Source organism: Marmota marmota, unplaced genomic scaffold, assembly GCF_001458135.2.
Source record: "Marmota marmota marmota unplaced genomic scaffold, marMar, whole genome shotgun sequence".
Classification (NCBI taxonomy): domain Eukaryota; kingdom Metazoa; phylum Chordata; class Mammalia; order Rodentia; family Sciuridae; genus Marmota; species Marmota marmota.
Genome location: NW_026000057.1, coordinates 23,061,134 through 23,080,346, shown reverse-complemented (window position 1 = coordinate 23,080,346; position 19,213 = coordinate 23,061,134). Strand labels below are relative to the sequence as shown.

Genomic DNA, 19,213 nt, shown 5'->3' with positions numbered 1-19,213 from the left:
AGGAGGAGGAGGAGAAATGGCACATTGATTATAAGCATAACCAAAGAATTTACAAAAGATTACAACTGTATTGTAAGTATTGATAAAGTTTTCAAATTTAGCCTCTTCAACAAAAATGATGCTGGAAAAACTGGAAGTTCATGTGTTTAGTAAAATGAAATTGAACCCCTCTCTATCACCCTGCATGAAACTCAACTCAAAGTGTTTAAAGAACCTAGGCATTAGAACAGAGACCCTGCCTCTAACAGAAGAAACTGTAGGCCCAACCCTCCATCATGTCAGTTTAGGAACCAACTTCCTCAACAAGACACCTAAAATGGAAGAAGTAAAATCAAGAATCAATAAATGGGATGGTATAAAACTAAAAAACTTCTTCAAAGCAAAGGAAACAATCAAGAATGTGAAGATAGAGGCTACAGAATGGGTGAAAATATTTGCGACCTGTATCTCAGATAGAGCATTAATCTCTAGAATATATAAAGAACTTAAAAAAGGTAACACCAGAAAAAAAATAAAGGAAGAAATAACTCAATAAATAAAATGAGCAAAGGAATAGAAGCAGTATTTCACAGAAGAAGAAATACAAATGGTCGAAAAAAAATATGTCCAACATCTCTAGGACTTAAAGAAAGGCAAATTAAAACTACACTGAAATTTGATCTCACTCCAGTCAGAACGGCAATTATAAAGATTACAAGTAACAATAAATTTTGGTAAGGATGTAGGGGAAGTTTCACTCGTATATTGCTAGTGGGACTGCAAATTGGTGCAACCACTATGGAAAACAGTATGGAGATTTCTTAGAAAACTTGGAATGGAGCCACAATTTGACCAGTTTTCCCACTCCTTGGTTTATCCTCAAAGGACTTAAAATCGGCATACTCCAGTGACACAGCCAGATCAATGTTTATTAGAAGCTCAATTCAACTGCCCTTCAACTGATGAATGGATAAAGAAATGTGGTATTTATACACAATGGAATATTTTTCAGCTATAAAGAAGAATGAAATTATGGCATTTGCCAGTAAATGGATAGAACTAGAGACTAGCATGTCAAGTAAAATAAGCCAATCCCAAAAACCAAAGGTCAAATATTCTCTCTGATATGCAGATGGTAACACATAATAAGGGAGAAGGAGGGAAGAATAGAAATTCATTGGATTAGACAAAGGGGAATGAAGGGAAGGGAGGTGAATTGGAATAGGGAAGACAGTAGAATGAATTGGACATAACTTTCCTGTGTTCATATATGAATATACAACCAATGTAACTCTACATCACATACAACCACAAGAATGGGATCCTAATTAGATTAAGTAATACTCTATGTATTATATGTCAAAATACACTCTATTGTCATGTATATCTAAAAAGAACAATGAAAAAACTTCAAGTTTTCAAATAACCTCTAATATTTAATATCTACAATGATAAAAAATCAATATGGTGATTCTTGATATTCTTTGTAGAAAACTATATTCTTTTGTGTAACAAAGAATAGACAAAAAAGGGTTTTTAAAAATAGAAAGTACAAAATTGTGAGATATATTTTGAATTGTGAGCAGTTGTAAAAAAATAAAATAAATAAAATCAAATAGAGAAAAAAAGAATATACCAGGCAGGAGGATGGCAAGGTTGAGCCTGGTTTCTTCCATTTATCAAGGCCATGTTTCAAAATAAAAATTAAAAATTAAATAAAACAGCTGGGGATGTAACTCAGTGGTATAGTTCTTCTGGATTTAATCCCCAGTACTGCAAAAAAAAAAGAAAGAAAAGAAATTTACCAGAATGAAGACATTATACATGTCCATTGAAATTAAATATAGCAGCATACTTCTGTAATGATCTTTGGGATAATGCACTTCATGTTTTTTGAAAGCAATCTATACCACATATTTTTTAAAAAATTATTACCAGTGAGAAATATGCATGTTTTTCTAATCACCATGCTTACATGTATCAATCTTCTCTCAGAATATTAGGAACATGGTGAAATAACCATTTGTTAAAAATCACTGTATTTATTGGGAAATAAGGTGCCACAAAATGTTAGACCACTGCATTTAATATTACTTAAAATTGTAATATGCAGAGTAATTGTCTATTATCTTTCTCATTAAAGGTTTAACATTTTGAAGATGAAACTAGAAAATATTGTTACAAATGCTAATCATTTCAGACCATTATATTTCAGAATGAATCATACACGGTGTTTGTATTTTTTTCTCCTAAAAACAGAGTCTAGCTAATATTCAAATTATTTTGATTTCTGAAAACAAGGTTTTGGAAGACAGAATTCATGGTATGACCATAGCTTATTCAGACATTATTTTGGTATATATGATTAACCAAAATATTGAATACATTTTAGTTAAAATTTAGGACAATTAAATTTGTATTCACATTTAATTTACATTTAATTTTGACTTCTTCTAAATATTTGAGAAAATTTAAGATCATCTACAATTTTTGTCCCTAAACATAAATACCTAAAATATTACTAGAAAGATCTTATTTTTTTAAAAAAAAATGTATATAAGGCATACAGACATTTGACTTTAATGCAATGAGAAAATAAAGGAACCATTCGGATAATCAAATGACTAGGCTATACAATTGATTAGCTCTGCACTTTGAAAAATATAACATGAAGTATTTCCTTAGTACTTTTCCCAATTGCTTTCAAGAAAAGAAAATTAGGATGTGAGTTTTTCTAGGAGATAACCTTGAAATAGAAGAAGAGCCTGCCTCTTACAATTATATATGTATTGATCAGAACTTCAATGATTTTTCTAAAATTGCTTTTGAATTAAGTTTTTCTAAAATTGAACATTATCCAGATTTTTTCTCTAGTAATATCACTGGAATTTTAAGAGTAAAGGAGATTGAGGTGGCATATGTTTGCTTGAACCACTTTGACCCCTGGAGAGAGTCTACTTTGGAGGTTAGCATGATATGACAAAAAAGTCAAGGGCTATGGAATTCAGTTTAGTTAGACATGCAAGCTGTGTCCTTGGCAAATTACCTTCTAGTCTATGAAAGAGTAAAACACTAATTCCTTTCCCAGTTTGTTGTGAGATGAAAATGAGTGTTATATACTAAATGTGTCCTCCTTAAATTTATATGTCAAAGCCGTAACACCAAACGTGAAGTGCTGGTGTTTGGAGGTGGAGCCTGTAAGTGGTAATTAGGTTTAGATGAGGTCATGAGGGTGGCCCCCTATGATGGGATGAGTGTCCCTAAGAAGAGGAAGACACCAAATTTCTCTACCATTTGAGGACACAAAAAGAAGGTGCACTTCTTCAAGACCCTCACCTGGAACTGATTCTGCTGGCCCCTTGATCTTGGATTTTTCAGCCTCCATAATTGTGAGAAATAAATCTTTTATTTGAGTCTTCCCCCGCAAAAGGTATTTTGTTACAGAAAACTGAGTCTACTAAAGCAATGAAGCAATGTTTTGGAAAGAAGATGTAAGAGGCTTTTATTTTTCTTGAATTATAAGAGGAAAAGGCAATTACATTAAACTAGAGAAGTTATGAGGCTACACTGAAAATGCCATAGAAAAAAAACAGTATTTCATTACTGTAATGTAAAGTACCTGAGATAAGTTACTTAAGAAGAAAAAAGGTTTATTTAGGCCACAGTTTTGGGATCAATGGCATGGCACCTACGTCAGCTTAAATCAGGTGAAAGCCCCATGGCAGATGGTAGATGGTAGATGATAATGGCAGGAGTGTGCTTTGGCAAGTGGTCACATCTTGAGCCAGGAAGCAGAGAGCTGATGGGCCAGGCTTGCTCCATTTATAAGAAGTGCATGAGAACTGCCTTTTAAGGGCACACCCTTAATGACTTTCAGATTTCCCATTAGGGCCCATCTCTAAAAGTTTCCATAGCACCTCCCAGTACTTGCCATCTCATATGAAACTGGAAATCAAATCTCCAATCATATGAACAACCTTTGGGGAATATCTGGATCACTGCACTTATATTCCAAATCATTTATTCAAATGGAAAAAAATGACCCTGTATATTTAAGTATTTTTGTTGTACCTTAATTTTTTGTTGTTGTTGTTGTTGGGAAATTCTCTAGATCATAGTGAACAAGTGGATTACCTCCATTGTTTTCCATACAGAATGCAACTACAGGATGAGCTATTCTTACTTGTGCTGTACTCCTCAGACTAGAACTAGATTCTAGCAAAATTTTAAATGAATCATAAACAAATTGTCCATGGATATGTTTTTAGTTCTGTCTATTGATGAAACAACTTGGTAAAAGAAAAAAATTTAAAAATAAAGATTTGACGAGGTGATGTATCTTAACGGAGAAGTGAACTTCTTTTGTTTGGTTTTTGGTTACTTCTTGCAATTATACTACAATGCAATTCATCTTTTGATAAAAACAAATACTAGTTTATATATTCTAACATCCCTGCGGAACAATTACATAGAGCCTAGAGTTGACATGACAAAGTTAGAACATGGGGGAAAAAAAGCCAATAATTTTTTAAAAAGTTTTAATTCTAGAAGCAGCAAATTTCTAAAACATGGTGTGCTTGAAATATTCTTATATAAAAATATATATGTTTATATGAAAATATGTAAAAACTGATAATAATGCCTAAATACAGTCAGATGTTAGAATGCAATAAAAATACTTTTAAAAATGAATCATTGCTACCTTTAAGTAGATACATTAGTGAGGAAAACTCTTCTAGACATTGGGCATGTGATTTAGTCACATGGGTGATAATCATAGACACCAGATTTGTGTGCATCCCCTTTTCTGTTCAACTGTCAATACTTGGTTCCATGAGATCTTAGGACATTATGAAGTACTTCCTCCTTCTATGGCTTTTCAGAATACAAATTTCTAAAAGTGGTTCAAGATTACAAAAATGGGGGTTGAGACTATTAAAAAATGTTGTGAGATTATAAGATTATGCCCATTATTAAAAATGACCACAGATATGGTTTACTATCCCTTGATAATGAGGAAGGTAATCATGACAGAGACATAGAGAAACAGCACTTGCCATCCAATAACTGTTCCTGGTGTTTCAGTAACTAAATGATCAAGAAAGTACCTAGAAAGCTAATAGAATATGATCGAATATTTTAGGGACATGGTCCTTAAATACCTGATAAGAAAGCAAAGATTCTGGGAGAGGGGGTGTCAGTATTATCTCTATAGAGCATACAGGTGAACAAAACAAAAAGGGAAATTTGAATTCAATAAGAACTCAATGCTGAGAAAATAATACAATGGGTTTGGATTAAATATTGGAAAACAAATAAAACCCAGGTCATAACCCCCAATTAAGTATGAAAACCTTTAGAAACAATTTAAATCATGTAAATATGTAAATGCTTATAATTGTTTAATGTTATCTGTCAGATAACTATTATATATGTTATATATTATACTATATATACGGTATATATATATGAAATACCTTGAATAACCTGTATCTCTAGGCTCTTACCCTGAGCATACTGATCCTGGTAAATTTCTATCTTTCACAATACAGCATCAATTTCATGGTGTCATTTGAACAAAGATGAGGGTGTTCCAAAAAAGCAAAAATAATTTCAGAGATAATTCATAGCTTTATGGTGACGCTGTTAGTGTATAAAATCATCTGAAAAAAAATCACTGAGTTCAAAGAAATCCATTGACATATGCCAGTCATTACAAAAGTGTGTATAGTTTATTTCAGGTAGAAACAGCTTTCCTTCAAGGGAGGTCTCTTCATAATTGTCCTTTAAAACACATTCTGGGTTTCGAAGAGACAGTTTGCAGCAGAAATTTTACAGGGTTACTTAGGGTTATCTACACATATACATGCACAAAAGAAAGAAGAAGGAAAAGGCAAGACCACTGCTTCATCAGAAAAACAAGCACTTTTTCCCCTGGTGTCATGTCTTTGGATATGTACTGCCTTGGAGAGATGTATAAATCATTTTTATACATGGAACTGTCTTAGAAAACTAGAGATTTTAGTACAAAGATTTCAGTTTGCTGAAAGAATGCCCACATGCCATTTTTATGACAGAATATTATCTACACAAGAGGAACTTAGAAAAGACCCCTGTCTTACAGTTACTGATCTACATTAACACAGTGGGCTTACACCTTCTCCAGGCCTGAGTTACACTGAGTATTACAAATAATATTATAACAATGCTGAAAATACTGATACAAAACTGCTTTAAGATGATATTTCCAAAAAATACCCCTCCTTTTAAAATTGAACGGTTTAGTCCAGGTTTTCTTTTGAATGTTTCAGCTTTAAAAAAGATTTTTCAAGAAAATACTAGTGTTTAAAACATCTCTTAAAATGTCTATTAAATGACAGATTTTCTTAAATAGATTATTTTTTACAAAGTATAATTCAAAAGTCTATATTCCAGGAAAACAAAACTATAAACTCCAAAAGTCCAAATCAAAAACATTATTTGTGATACATAGTTTTTCCATATCCTGGGAAAAAAAGCCTTGATTATTTTATCATGCTTATTTATTTACAGGTATAAAATATTCTAGCAACACACAGGAACTTTCAATACAAATCAAGCTGAATTCCACAACTAATAATTATATTTTTTCTATAATTTCTTAAATATTGTCCTGCCCCAAATGTATATCTGCATTAGTATTATAGTTTCTAAAATATGGTGGGAATTTTAGACAGCAGTCTCATTAAGTCAAGCAAATTGCAATGTGTATTGTTCTCTTTTGGCAGAATTGCAAACATACAAAGAAAGAAGACGTTTGATAAATGTTTGTCTTGATGTACATGTCTTCTTTGGAAAATCGAAATTACAAGTACAAGATATTCTCTGTACTCCTTACTGACAATTCTAATCAAAGTTTGAAAATTTATCAAAGTTCAATAGTTAAAGCTGGGAAGTGGGGATCTAATGGTTTTCCCCCCAAAGCCTGGAGCTCAAATACATTTTTATATTAGGAGATGCATTTCACATATAGCTTTGATTTAAGCAGGTTAGTCAGATGCCATGCTAAAACTGCTATCTCAATTTCCCTTTATTCATCTCATTTGTGCATGCTGATGGATTTTGTCTGTTAGAGAATGTAAGGGAAACAGATCATGCAGCGGGTATGACAGTTTCAATTTGCATGGACTCTAACTAATGTGGATATAGTTACCAGTTCTGATCTTTATATAAAAGAACTGCAGCCCTGATTCCCAATTGTCCTTTTAAAATTACTTATTTATGCATTTATGTCTACCATTGATACTGCTCTATTACTATTAAACATGAAATTATTTTATTTAGATTTATTGATCTATCCCTTGTGCACTTAAGTATACAACATATTAGACCTTACTTGTCAGAAAGAAATATTTACCATCAAATGAGTTTTAAATATTTCTGTGAGAAGTTTATTTCTAAGATCAAATTACCAAAATTCACATATATTTTCCTTCTTTACTAAATCTAGATGACTGCAGTCAGAGTATTGTATCCAGGATATAAAAAATTCACCTTCTTTTCCTCAATTCATAGTCTTATGGGTTGATATATATAAAGCAAAATAAAGTACATAAAAATAAATGCACATTTAAAAATACAAGAAAAGGGAAGCAAATGAATATTTTTCTTAGAATACTTTATCCCTGAAATTTTTAAAAAATGTGATGATATGTTTATGACAGTGATTCAAAGAACATGGGATGTCATGCCTTATGAACCATTCATTTTTTAAAAATTCAGCCGACTTTACCACCTCACCATGTTATACTGTGGTACTTCTATATCAATAACTAAACTGAAAGCAAAATTTTGTGACAATCAGAGCTGTTATTCCCTATTTAGCTCACAATTACTCTGTCTGGAATCCTTTGTTAACTAGTCTAAATTAAAAATTTAAGGAATAAAACAAACAGTTCCCCACCCTGCCAATAGTATTTCAAACTTGAATGTATGTAATAGAGACAAACACATCTCTAGGTTACAAACAAGCTTCATCCCTCAAATAAATACACCACCAAATATAAGACTTTAAAAATCCTTCTGTTTTCCTCCTTCTATTAACTATGTAGTTTAATACTCTTTACAATTCCTTTACCTATTTATACTTCATATCTATTTTTACAGTAACACCATCAACATAGTGAACAGAGTGCTATTTGATATTACCTTCTGAAACCTCAATGCCTCAATACACATCAGTAAGTGATAGAGATAAAAGATCAATAAATTATGGACTATATAAACCAGCAAGATGGTCCCATTTATTATACATATACATAGTAAATTCTTCAAGGCCATTCAATCTAAATCAATTAACATGCTTAAACCCTCATTCTTCAAAATAAAAATAATTTTTAAAATCCCACGGGTCTTTGTTTATGACTGAAAATAAATGTAATAAAAAGTACATGACAATTAAATATGAACTATGCACGAAAAAAGTGAACCATCTTTATCCTACCCAGAGACACAAATAGGATGACTTAATTACCCATCCTGCTGGCCCAGAGTCTGAAGCTCAGTGGTGTGTAAATTGTGGTGCAGAAAAACATTCTTCCTGCTGTACATGTGTAAAGAGATTGGCCCTCTTGGTGGCTGTCCAAACCTGCCTGTAAAGGTTGAATGCTGGCGGCCCACAGCAGCCTGGTCCTTTGGTTTCTCTAACAACGTGGAGAGTCCCTCTGTCTTAGCTGTTGGCTTCAGGGAGTTCTGCCCAACAGTGGTTCGTAAATTCTGTGTAACCTCTGAAGTGAGAGTTTCATAAGTTCCTCTGGAGTGTTTGATAACTTCTGCTAGTTCCTTGTCTTTCAAGAAATTACTGAAACATAAACTTGACAGTTGACAGGCCTTGTTTTTGTAAGGGCTTGTCTGGTCGGCTGCTGCGTATCTAAAACGGTCCTCGGTGGGAGTATGGATTGCTTTTCTGTCCCTTGTGCTGAGACTTTGGCTCACAATTCGATTTCGATATGTAGCCTAGAATAAAATACAGAGAGGGAAAGATGTTTTTAAGAACACATTCATAGTATACATAGAATGCAGAGTAGTATTTATACCTTGGTGCTCAAAACCTCAACTTTTCTGAGGTTGAGAAAAACACCAGTAGAAATTTCCATTACAGTAAATTTTTCTGTGCAGTACTACTACATATAGTGGTTAAATGGTTAATTTACTATAAAAGGCATTTTGAAATTAATGTATCTTATTTCCTAAATTTGAATTTTAAAGCATAATCTGAAAATATAGGTTATTTTACTAAGTAATGAATATTAATGCATGAGGCAGTTATTTTGTGTTGGCTTAGTGTTTTACATTTTGAAGTACATTATTGAAGTATATACCCAGAGTGTTACTAGAAATGCATGTTAGACATGGCTTATTGAATCATGCTGTGTAGGAGGCAGAGTCAAAGCTGGTACTCAAATTCCTCTGAAGATTACAGTATATTGGTTTAGAAAAATACATTGAGGTAGGCACTAAAGCTAGGTGGCTCATTGTACAGGTGGAAGTAAAAGTGAAAGACATATTATACTATAAAGAATGAGAAGAAAATTGAGAGAAAGAGGTAGGGGGAGAGAGAGGAGCTACCTAGGCGGCAGTAGGTGGCACAGCATATGCTGAAGGAACCAGAGGAAATTTCTGCTAACTTGACATCCAAATGGCATACATTTTAAAATATCCATATTTTCATTTTTCCCTTGAAAATCTGCAAATCGAATCTCTTCTTAGACCCCAGTTTGCTTATCCAGCCACCATCACTGTTGTATAATTAATATCACTAATTTGACATCAAACCAAAAAAATTAATTTTAAACTGTGAAACTTACTCTTCCCTGAGTATTTTCCTCTTACTAAAAGGTACCTGTCAGGCTGACATCTTAAAATTATCTTTGTTTTCTCTGTTTTCTTCAGACTCTTTGTAATCAAATGCTTGCTACTCTACTGTGAAAACGCAATCTCCAGTCAACAAATTTCCTTAATATCTAATCTCCTGACCCAATGCTTGGCACATATCAAGCATTTAACAAACATTTGCTGAATAAAGGTTATCTGTTAGTGATGATAATACATAATATGTACTTAGTGTGTATTTTGTCTAGCATTCTGATAATGTTTTTACATAGTGGATCTTCATGAGAATCTTTTGAAGTAGCTTCTCTTATTCCTTATGCAAATTTTCTTGGGGGTAAGAGCAATAAAATATTTCCATTCAATTTTCATTGTTAAGGAAACTTGTAACTTACTCTTTTTTTAAAATTAGAGCTTTATAGTTATACATAGTATTTGGGTTTATCCCAACAAACTCATACATGCATGGGAATCAATTTCAGTTCATGATCCCCCCTTTCCCTTCCTGTCTTCCCTCCCCTCTCCTATTCTCCTTCCTCTGCTCTACTAGACTTCCTTTCACTCATCTACTAATTTGTATTTGATTGGTTCTTTATGTTATTAGCTTTCTTTTTCTTCATGACTAATTTTCAGCACTCTAGGTTTAGGTCCTACTTAGAAATGTGAGCTTTTAATTTCTCTCCATCTCTGTGACAGGACCACAGATGTTTTCTTAATTGTTGAATTTTTTACTAATGGATACTTAATCAACCTGTGTTTAGTTTCTGCAGCCAAATGCTAGACATATCATGGGTACTACTTGAGAGTATCATGAGAAAAATATTTGGGGACAAAGGAGACATTAGTAAATCTATGATGAGAACACCAGCAGTGAAATGTCTTTTTCTAATAGTATTATTTTTAACTTTCAGACCATTATTATATACATTTATGGGGTACAATGTGATGTTTTGATATATGTATACAAAGGCAAATGTTTAAATAAAACTTATTAACATATCTATCATCTCTATTATTTATTTATTTTTGTGGTGATCTTTTTTTTTTTTTTTTTACCATGTCGCCTAGGAAAGTTGAGAAGGTAGATAGATACTTCATATCCATTTCTCTAATATTACATTTTGAGACAAATTCATTTCTTTTCCCTCCCTTCCTTTCTTCCTTCCATTCTTCCTTCCTCTATTACTGGAGACTGAACACAGAGCTCTCTATCACTGAGCTGCACTTGTAACCCCTTTTCATTATTTATTTTGAGACAGGGTCTTGTTAAATTGCTGAGGATGGCCTTGAACTTGTGACTCTCCTCAAATTGCTGGGTTGTTGGGATTACAGGCATGCACCACAGTTCATTGTTCTCTTTATGTAATTGTTTTAGCCCTTCTGGGATGTATTAGATTGAACATACAGTTTTAATAAATTCATGTTAAAAAAAGATCAAATAACTCAAGCCCACAGGGAGTGGGCTCTCAAATATTATATCAGGTGCCTACAAAATACACAAGAATCTACCACAGAAAGTGAAAAATATCACTTGCAATTTTTAAAGAAGAATACATATTTAAATCACTTATTCCTATCTATTTGACATAGATTTTTTTTTATAAAGTTCTCTGTTTTGTTCACCATTAAGTGCAGGATTCATATGGAGATGGAAGATTGTACTATTAATTCACCTATTCATATGGCAAATATTTATTGACTACTACTGAAGGGAAGGAACTGCATAAATACTTGGAAATTATTCTGTTCAAAAGAGATCTAGATATTGCCTTCAGGCAGCTTAAAATTCAATGGGAGAAAAAACTAGAATCACACATTTTCTAACTGAGTGACTATGGCAAGTCAGTCAATTTTCCTGTTTCCAATTTCCTCATCTGTGAAAGAAAGATTTATATTTATACCTGTGTCTTTATACTGAATTTTTTGAATAGGTAAGGAACTATTGTGTGCGAAATACCTAACATTATATCTTGAACATACTTATCTTGGTAGCAGCCACAGTAATAATAATAACAAAAACAATATAAAGTGACCAATAGACCATGAAATTACTTTGATAGGTGTTTATTTCATCCTTCAGAATTTAAAGTACTCCTATCTAAATTTAAAATGAAAGCAATTTTCTCTAGAATATTCTAATAATTTTATGTTTATTATTGTAGTTTGGCTTCGAAGAACACAAGTCTATAACAGATCTTACTAAAAAGTTTACTGGGAATTTTCTCTAAGCCAACCCCTATGGAGGAATGAAGAAAGCAGAGTCAGGCAGAGGGTGAGATTAAATTAACTTATCTCAATTGATGATAAAGGGAGGTCTGAATTGGGATGGTTCTTCATAGTTCTCCCCAATTCAGGCAAGTAGTTGGGATTTTTTTTTTTGTAGGTGTAAATGGACAGAATGCCTTGATTTTATTTGTTTATTTTTATGTGATGCTAAGGATCAAACTTAGTGCTTCACACATGCTAGGAAAGCACTCTGCCACTGAGCTACAGTGGCATCCCAAGTAGGTGGGAATTTTATATGTGTAAGTCAACCTGCTACTGAACTACTGTGGACTCTGGTAAGGGGAATTCCCTATGGTGAATAGCTTTTCTTTTTTTCCCCCAGAGAAATTTCTAGAGAGGAATATTCTTGAGAGCTATCAATTGCCAACATTTTCAGCAAATGTGAAAATGAAAGCCTGAGTTCTGAAAGTGTGGGGTTCGGGTAGAAGGAGGAGGAAGTCACATCACATCAAGATACTTAATGCTACATTAAGTATCTTGTTCATGTTTAATATATTATGGGACAATTTGGCATAATGGAAAAAGCAATGACTCTTTAGCCAAAAGACTCCAGTCTTGGCTATGCCACTACTGAACTACGTGACCTTGCATACACATACATATACACAGGGCTTCAGCATCAAAGCCATTCAATGAGACACCAATATAGAAAATGGAACTAGATCTTGAAGAAACACTAACAGTCATTCACTTCTTTTAGTTCTAAAATTATAATTTTAGAATATATGTTTAATTTGACAAATTTGAAACATGTTTAGAAAAATATAGGGAAAGTTCCCTTGATTGAAAAAAAGTGAATACACACACACACACACACATACACACACATACACACACACATTTATATGCTTTGGCCTAGAGGAAAATAAATAACTCATTAGTGTTAATTCCTTTGAAGCTCTTGGAATCACTTCCTTGAAATGAATTTTCAGAGCATATGCCTAGCCACATTTTCCTCAAAATCAGAATTGTTTCCCCAAACTCAAATGTCTATGTTAGTCTTTCGACAATTTAGCAATGAAACAACTATTCCTAGAGTTTCTGGCAGAGGATAAAAGAATAAAAAATTCTAGTGATGAATCAGTCAAGTCTGCACCTTGAATATATATACTTGACTTCTTGTGATTCCCCCCACCACACACACACACACACTGGAGCCTATTGCCAATATTTCATAAAATTCAAGATGCCACTGATTTTAACATGCATTATTATTTTCCATATCACTAAAAAAGAAAAAACAAGCAAGCAAGCACAATATGGGGCACTAATCTGAAACAAGCAAACAAGCCATGCACTTTAATTTCAGTTTTTATGATCCATTAATTAGTCATACCAGCTTCTCATTGCAATTTCTTTTGTCTTTTGTTGCTTGGCATTTGATAGTTTTTTAAATTTATCTAAGTGATTAAGTTTCATCCTCATGTAGGTATAGTTCCTCTTTATATTACAAAAACTATTTGGAGACAGTGTGGCATGAAGGCATTCCAATTGCAAACATTTGTGTCACTAATACTCTGATTATTTCTTTCTTGATTTTCTATACACAAAATCACTTTTGTCATAATACTAAAACTTGGTAAAACTCATCCTTAAAGAAGTATTAAATCATGGCATTTGCCAGTAAATGGATGGAATTGGAGAATATCATGCTAAGTAAAATAAGCAATCCCAAAGAACCAAACGCAGAACGTTTTATCTGATATGTGGATGCTAATTCATAATAAGGGGATAGGGGGCTGGAGAGAAGAATAGAGATACTTTGGATTAGACAGAGGGAAGTGAAGGGAGGGGAGGGATTATAGGGGTATGAATGATAGTAGAATGAATTGGACATTATTATCCTATTTTGTGCATCTATGATTGCACCACCACCACCAGCACCCTACATCATGTACAACTAGAAGAATGAGAAATTATACTCCATTTATATATAATGTGTCAAAATGCATTCTACTGTCATGTGTAACTAAATAGAAGAAAAATAATTTTAATTTTTTTTGAAAATATTATTATTATTATTAATTTTTGAGAGGAGTCTTGCTATGTCACCCTGGTTGGGCTAGCCCTTGTGATCCTCCAGAGTAGCTGGGATGATAGGTGTGCACACAGCACCTGGCTTGAAAATATTTTTGAGTGGTAACTCTACAAGTATACCACCAATATGCACACTTCCAAACTTCTCGAGAAAAGAATTTATTAACATGATTCCTAACTGAAACAATCTATCTAGTATGGAATGTTCTTTCCATTGAAAATTCCCTTTCATTGATAGGTTGGTAAATTTGATCCATAGAGGTTAACATGTTACCTGAGTCTTAAACTACCATGCACTGAGCTTGTATATATTGGTTTTTTGTTGTTGTTGTTTGTTTGTTTGTTTTCTGAAAAGTAGTTGAGAGTGCCTTTCCCAAGAGAGAGGTCAGCCTTTCAGAGGTGTTTTGTAGCCTCACTCCCCTTTACTTGTACCTTCCCCCATAAGAAATATCATGTAACTACAACATATGCCCTGAAGAAACAACAAGCCTTTCATAACTGTCAAAGCAATATGACAGAGATCTATAACATTAGAGATCAACACAGTTGAAAAAAGAATCACTTTAAGGACATTTTGTCAATACTGTAGAAAATGAATCAAAGGACAGATACTGTAGTGCGACAGTTCTTAATCTTTCTTCTCCATTGTACAAACGTGACAGATGGAGACACATTTCCTTGGCCAAAGGTAGGGGTATGAAAATACTCCCATTAAAATATCTTTAACTCAATAATGTGTTTTAAAATCAGTGTCATCTTGCATTTCATTATCACCATTCATGCAAACATTTTGGATTTTGAAATGTAAATGCCAGTGGTCAGAATAAGTTCCAATTTGTAAAAATAAAAAAAAAATAAAATTTGGTATTTTAGTAGTAGCAGCAACATATTAGTTAAAGATTCAACAGATGACTGACCCTCCTGATAACGGTCTTGTAGTGTCAAGATTGAGGTGGTCACTTCATTAGTTCAGACACAGTAGCTCAAATTGTGAATGCCTTATCAGTAAACAAACAATAAACTCTAAAGTGCCTATGTTAATTTAACACAGATACATCAATATATGAACCAAAAATAATAGGAACCTGCAATATTATGATGTTAAAAAATGTGTTGCTAAATATGATTGTATATATGAAAATTGCTTTGAATAAAGGCATATACAATAATACTCATTAAATGCAAATGGAAATCTCTAAGTATTTAATGTATTTTAATTTTCTGTATTGTTTGTATATTAGTTTCTTTGAATTGTTTTGTTATCTAATCCCAATACAATTCAGATTATATTGTCTTTTTTTTAACAAAAAATTTTTTCTCCAAATATCAGCAAAGTTGCACATACTGGAATAATGTTTCTACACCATTAGATAATAATTTTAGATTCATTTCCCTCATTGTGTTTTCAACCTAATCCTGATCTTCACTATTATTTTTTTTCTGTTTATGAAAGCTAAGTTATGCCTGGAGATACTTAAGGATCTCTTTACCAATCCTTTTCTAATGATCTTTGTAAATTATTTTAAGAAAATGAAATTAGCACTATGACATATTTTAAGTAAGAATTCATTGGATTTATCCCTGGTCTAAGTCCCCTTCTCATTGAAGCACATCACTTAGAGGAAACTTATAGTTTCTACAGTGTTCCGGATGAAATGTGGTATTATCTAGAGGATCTGCTATTGGAGACATAAAGATCTTTTCTTGTAAAACTCCATCCCACTAGTTTCTAATCTAGTTTTAATGAAGGCCATAATTGGCTTAAACTTGAGCCTGTCAGAATAAAGTAATTTAAAATGATGTCAAGGAAAAGAAAATAGTAGGTTTTCTATTATTGATAAAGCTTCATAAAATTCCAAGCATGTCTTGCATTCAGACAAAACAAATTTACTGTCAACAACAAATATTCAACAAGCTAGGGATAGGTGTTTTCAACACGTTTATCTGATATCTAAAGTTGAAAGGAAACAGGGTGGGAAAGGACTCTCATTCTGAACTCAGAGCTTACACTGTATAAGTTTAGAATTCTAGAAAACTGATTTCATTTTTTATAACATCTAAGATTTAGTGAATATTTGTGATGTGACAAGATATGTGCCATTTTATATGTCATCATTTTTTATGTTTATTAGATATCTTTTATTTGTTTTAAATACAAGAAAACAGAAACCTTGGCCCTTAAGTACTTACCCAGGATTCCAGGGTCAGTGGATAACAGAATGTAAATTGGAGCTTAAATGTTTGAATACCACAATTTTAGCTCTCAGCTAAGGGTTCCCAATTATTGACATATGGCATTATTGACATTTGGAATCATGTAATTCTTTGTTGTAGGAGTCTGTCCTATTCATTGAAGGGTGTTACCCACCTCCTTGGCTAGTACCTACCAGTGTCAGCTGCACCTGCACCCAGTTGTTACAACCAAAAAAGTCTCTAGACATTGCCAAATATCCCCTAGTGGGAGTGGGTGAATTGCCCACTCCCAGTTGAGAACCACTGCCCTAAACTATGATGCTTCCCTAAATTAGACAGATAAAAAGATAAAAGTCTAAAGCAAGTACATGTCAAAAAAGAAAAACCATTATACATAAACTCATATCCTTGTTTTTAAATACTATGGCCATTAAAACAACAAAATAATGTCTTTTACTTAACCAATTCAATGTACTAATAGACATTAGAAGCATTTGTAAACATAAATCTTGCTCAACGATGACACATGAATGATTATATATCATGGTGCATAAAGTCTGAAGATTTCTTTATTCAGACTAACCAAGGAGCATTAAAGTTCCAAGGAGTTTAATTAGCAGCATTTCACTCAGTGCTCTAAAAAAGATCTTAAAAATATCAACAACAATTTTTACAAATAGAGAAAGGAGGCAACCTAGAGTGTCATAAACTACTTGAAAAGCAAATGTCCTCTTTGATTTGCACCACATAATGTGTTGGTGTGATGTAAACAGATGCAATCAAAATGTTCCCTTTCTAAATCACTACCATTGAACTGTCAATGGCGACTCTGACTACATTTATGAAAAGTAACAGACTGCTCTTTTCCTGTCAGCATTGAGAGATATAATTTCTAAAGCAGTTATGAATATCAGGTCATGTCTTTGTGGAAGGTTTTGGCACTGTTGCACATGTGTCTGCGACCTTAGCTGTGAAATGTGTTTTCAGTGATAAAAGAAGAGTTTTGTTAAAGGTCTAGGAAACACTCTACCGCAGAGAGATTGTATACAAAAGCAGTTACTGCTTTGCAAGCAAGAAGCTCTGTAATAAATTCATGTATTAACCAAAAAGAGAAATTCAAAGGTGTTGGAACATAAGAACTGTTACTTTCAGATTGCACAAATTACCAAGAAGTATAAAATGGAAAACATATTTGTCTGGAGTTAAATTACTCCTTTGGCTCAACCTCACTCCTAAATCCTACAGGGGATACTATATTGTCTTGCTGGGTATTAGGACTCAAAAAGGGTTAGAGAATATGCACAGAATAAGCAAGGCAAATGTTAATATGGCTAGCAAGGGTCCTGGTTACCAGGAGAGAAAGATCTCCTCATCTCCCTCTCCTCTAGACCAAAGTGAGAACATGGACCAGTTTCCTCATAAGTAACCAGGCATATGCTTCCCTGCTCTGTTCTTTAACTAGAGTGAAGGAACTCTGGGTAAATCTAAGTCCTGGAAAATAACAAGTGTTTGTAAAACTAACAGGTCTGTATGTGGGGGTGTGTGAGCAGCTCGTGTGAGTAATTCTCCTTAGTTAAAAGGTGACTCAAATGAGAATATCGGATGATGCTTATAATAGCAATAAGGGGAGTACTATCAGGAAAGGACTCAGTCCAGAAGACAGCTGAGAAAGTATTACTCTGCTCAGCTGAAATTCCAAGAAAAGTAGGATTTATAAATATAAAGGATGAGTGAGGGTTTAAGCCTAAGAGAAATAAGTAGGAAATAATTTTTATGTTTACAATTGTCGTGGCTCTATAGCATCAACTTAAAAAACGAGTCTCCTATCCAGGCTCAAAGATGTCTAACACCTAGCACATGTGAGATTTTAAAATATTTACTGGAGAATAATATTCAAAGAATAATCTCAAAAACATCCTTAAATGCACATGATATCTTTTGGGTGAATAATTCATAGGCTTTATAGCCAATTGCTATTGCTTTATAAGGTAAAAATATTTCTTGTATTGAATAAATGAATAAATACATACAATAACACTGATTAAGTAAATCTAGATTATTGTTATTCCTCTTGTTTTCTAGACCTAATTACCATGATAAAATAACATGAGCCCTATTTTTTTTTTGCTTAACTTATTGTTTGAATAATTTTACCCTACAAGCTCTAGTGAGAGATTTTTAAAGTAATACGTTATTTACCTAATCTAATAGATAACAGGAGAAAGGAAGCGAACTAAAAATACAACAATTCCACACTGGAATTTGTTGTTTTATATCAGGATTATGTAATGCAGGTATAATTTTATTTTTAGGAATAACCTTGACCCATTGTGTAAAGATAATTATAGCACTCCATTGACAGTGCAGTTTAAATTTTAGGAATTCTTTTTTACATAACCATCCAAATTTATCCTCATAAAAGTATGTTAAGACTGAATCTTAATGCTTCATTTCATTTTGTAGATGGAAAACTGAAACTCTTGATTGACTTAAGATGATTCAGACAGTAACATATGGTCTTTAGATTCCAAGTCCCCTATAATATACTGTCTCTTTGTCAAAAATTTAACTACACATGCTCAATTGTTTTGACATTAAAATTTCATTTTTGTTTAAATTCCTTTAGGTATTGAAATTTGTTTTTCTTATTTTGGATTAAGTTTAGTAGGCAAAATAAAGATATGTTTAAGAAGTGAAACATTATAAGTTACTAGTCTTTTAACTTTTTCTATGAAGCACATTATTGTTAGAGAAGTGGTTTAAAAGAAATTATGGGAAGAGGAAACATCCAGAAGATACAGGAAATTTGAAAGTAGGTAAGAATAAATGTTAAAGAAAAGGGTCACAGGAA

General features: G+C 32.9%; 1 protein-coding gene across 2 annotated transcripts in view; it reads right to left on the bottom strand.

Moving 5' to 3' along the window:
* Positions 1-5,689: 5,689 nt before the first annotated feature.
* The window catches only part of Ccser1 (coiled-coil serine rich protein 1), a 988,234-nt gene continuing 974,710 nt past the window's right edge, over positions 5,690-19,213 (bottom strand). The window contains exon 10 of one of the 2 annotated variants that reach the window (XM_048813620.1): positions 5,690-8,973. In XM_048813620.1, coding sequence (XP_048669577.1) covers positions 8,488-8,973 — 486 coding nt within the window. In that variant the 3' untranslated portion in view covers positions 5,690-8,487. The remainder of the gene's footprint in view (positions 8,974-19,213) is intronic. The other variant, XM_048813621.1, reaches the window with a different exon arrangement.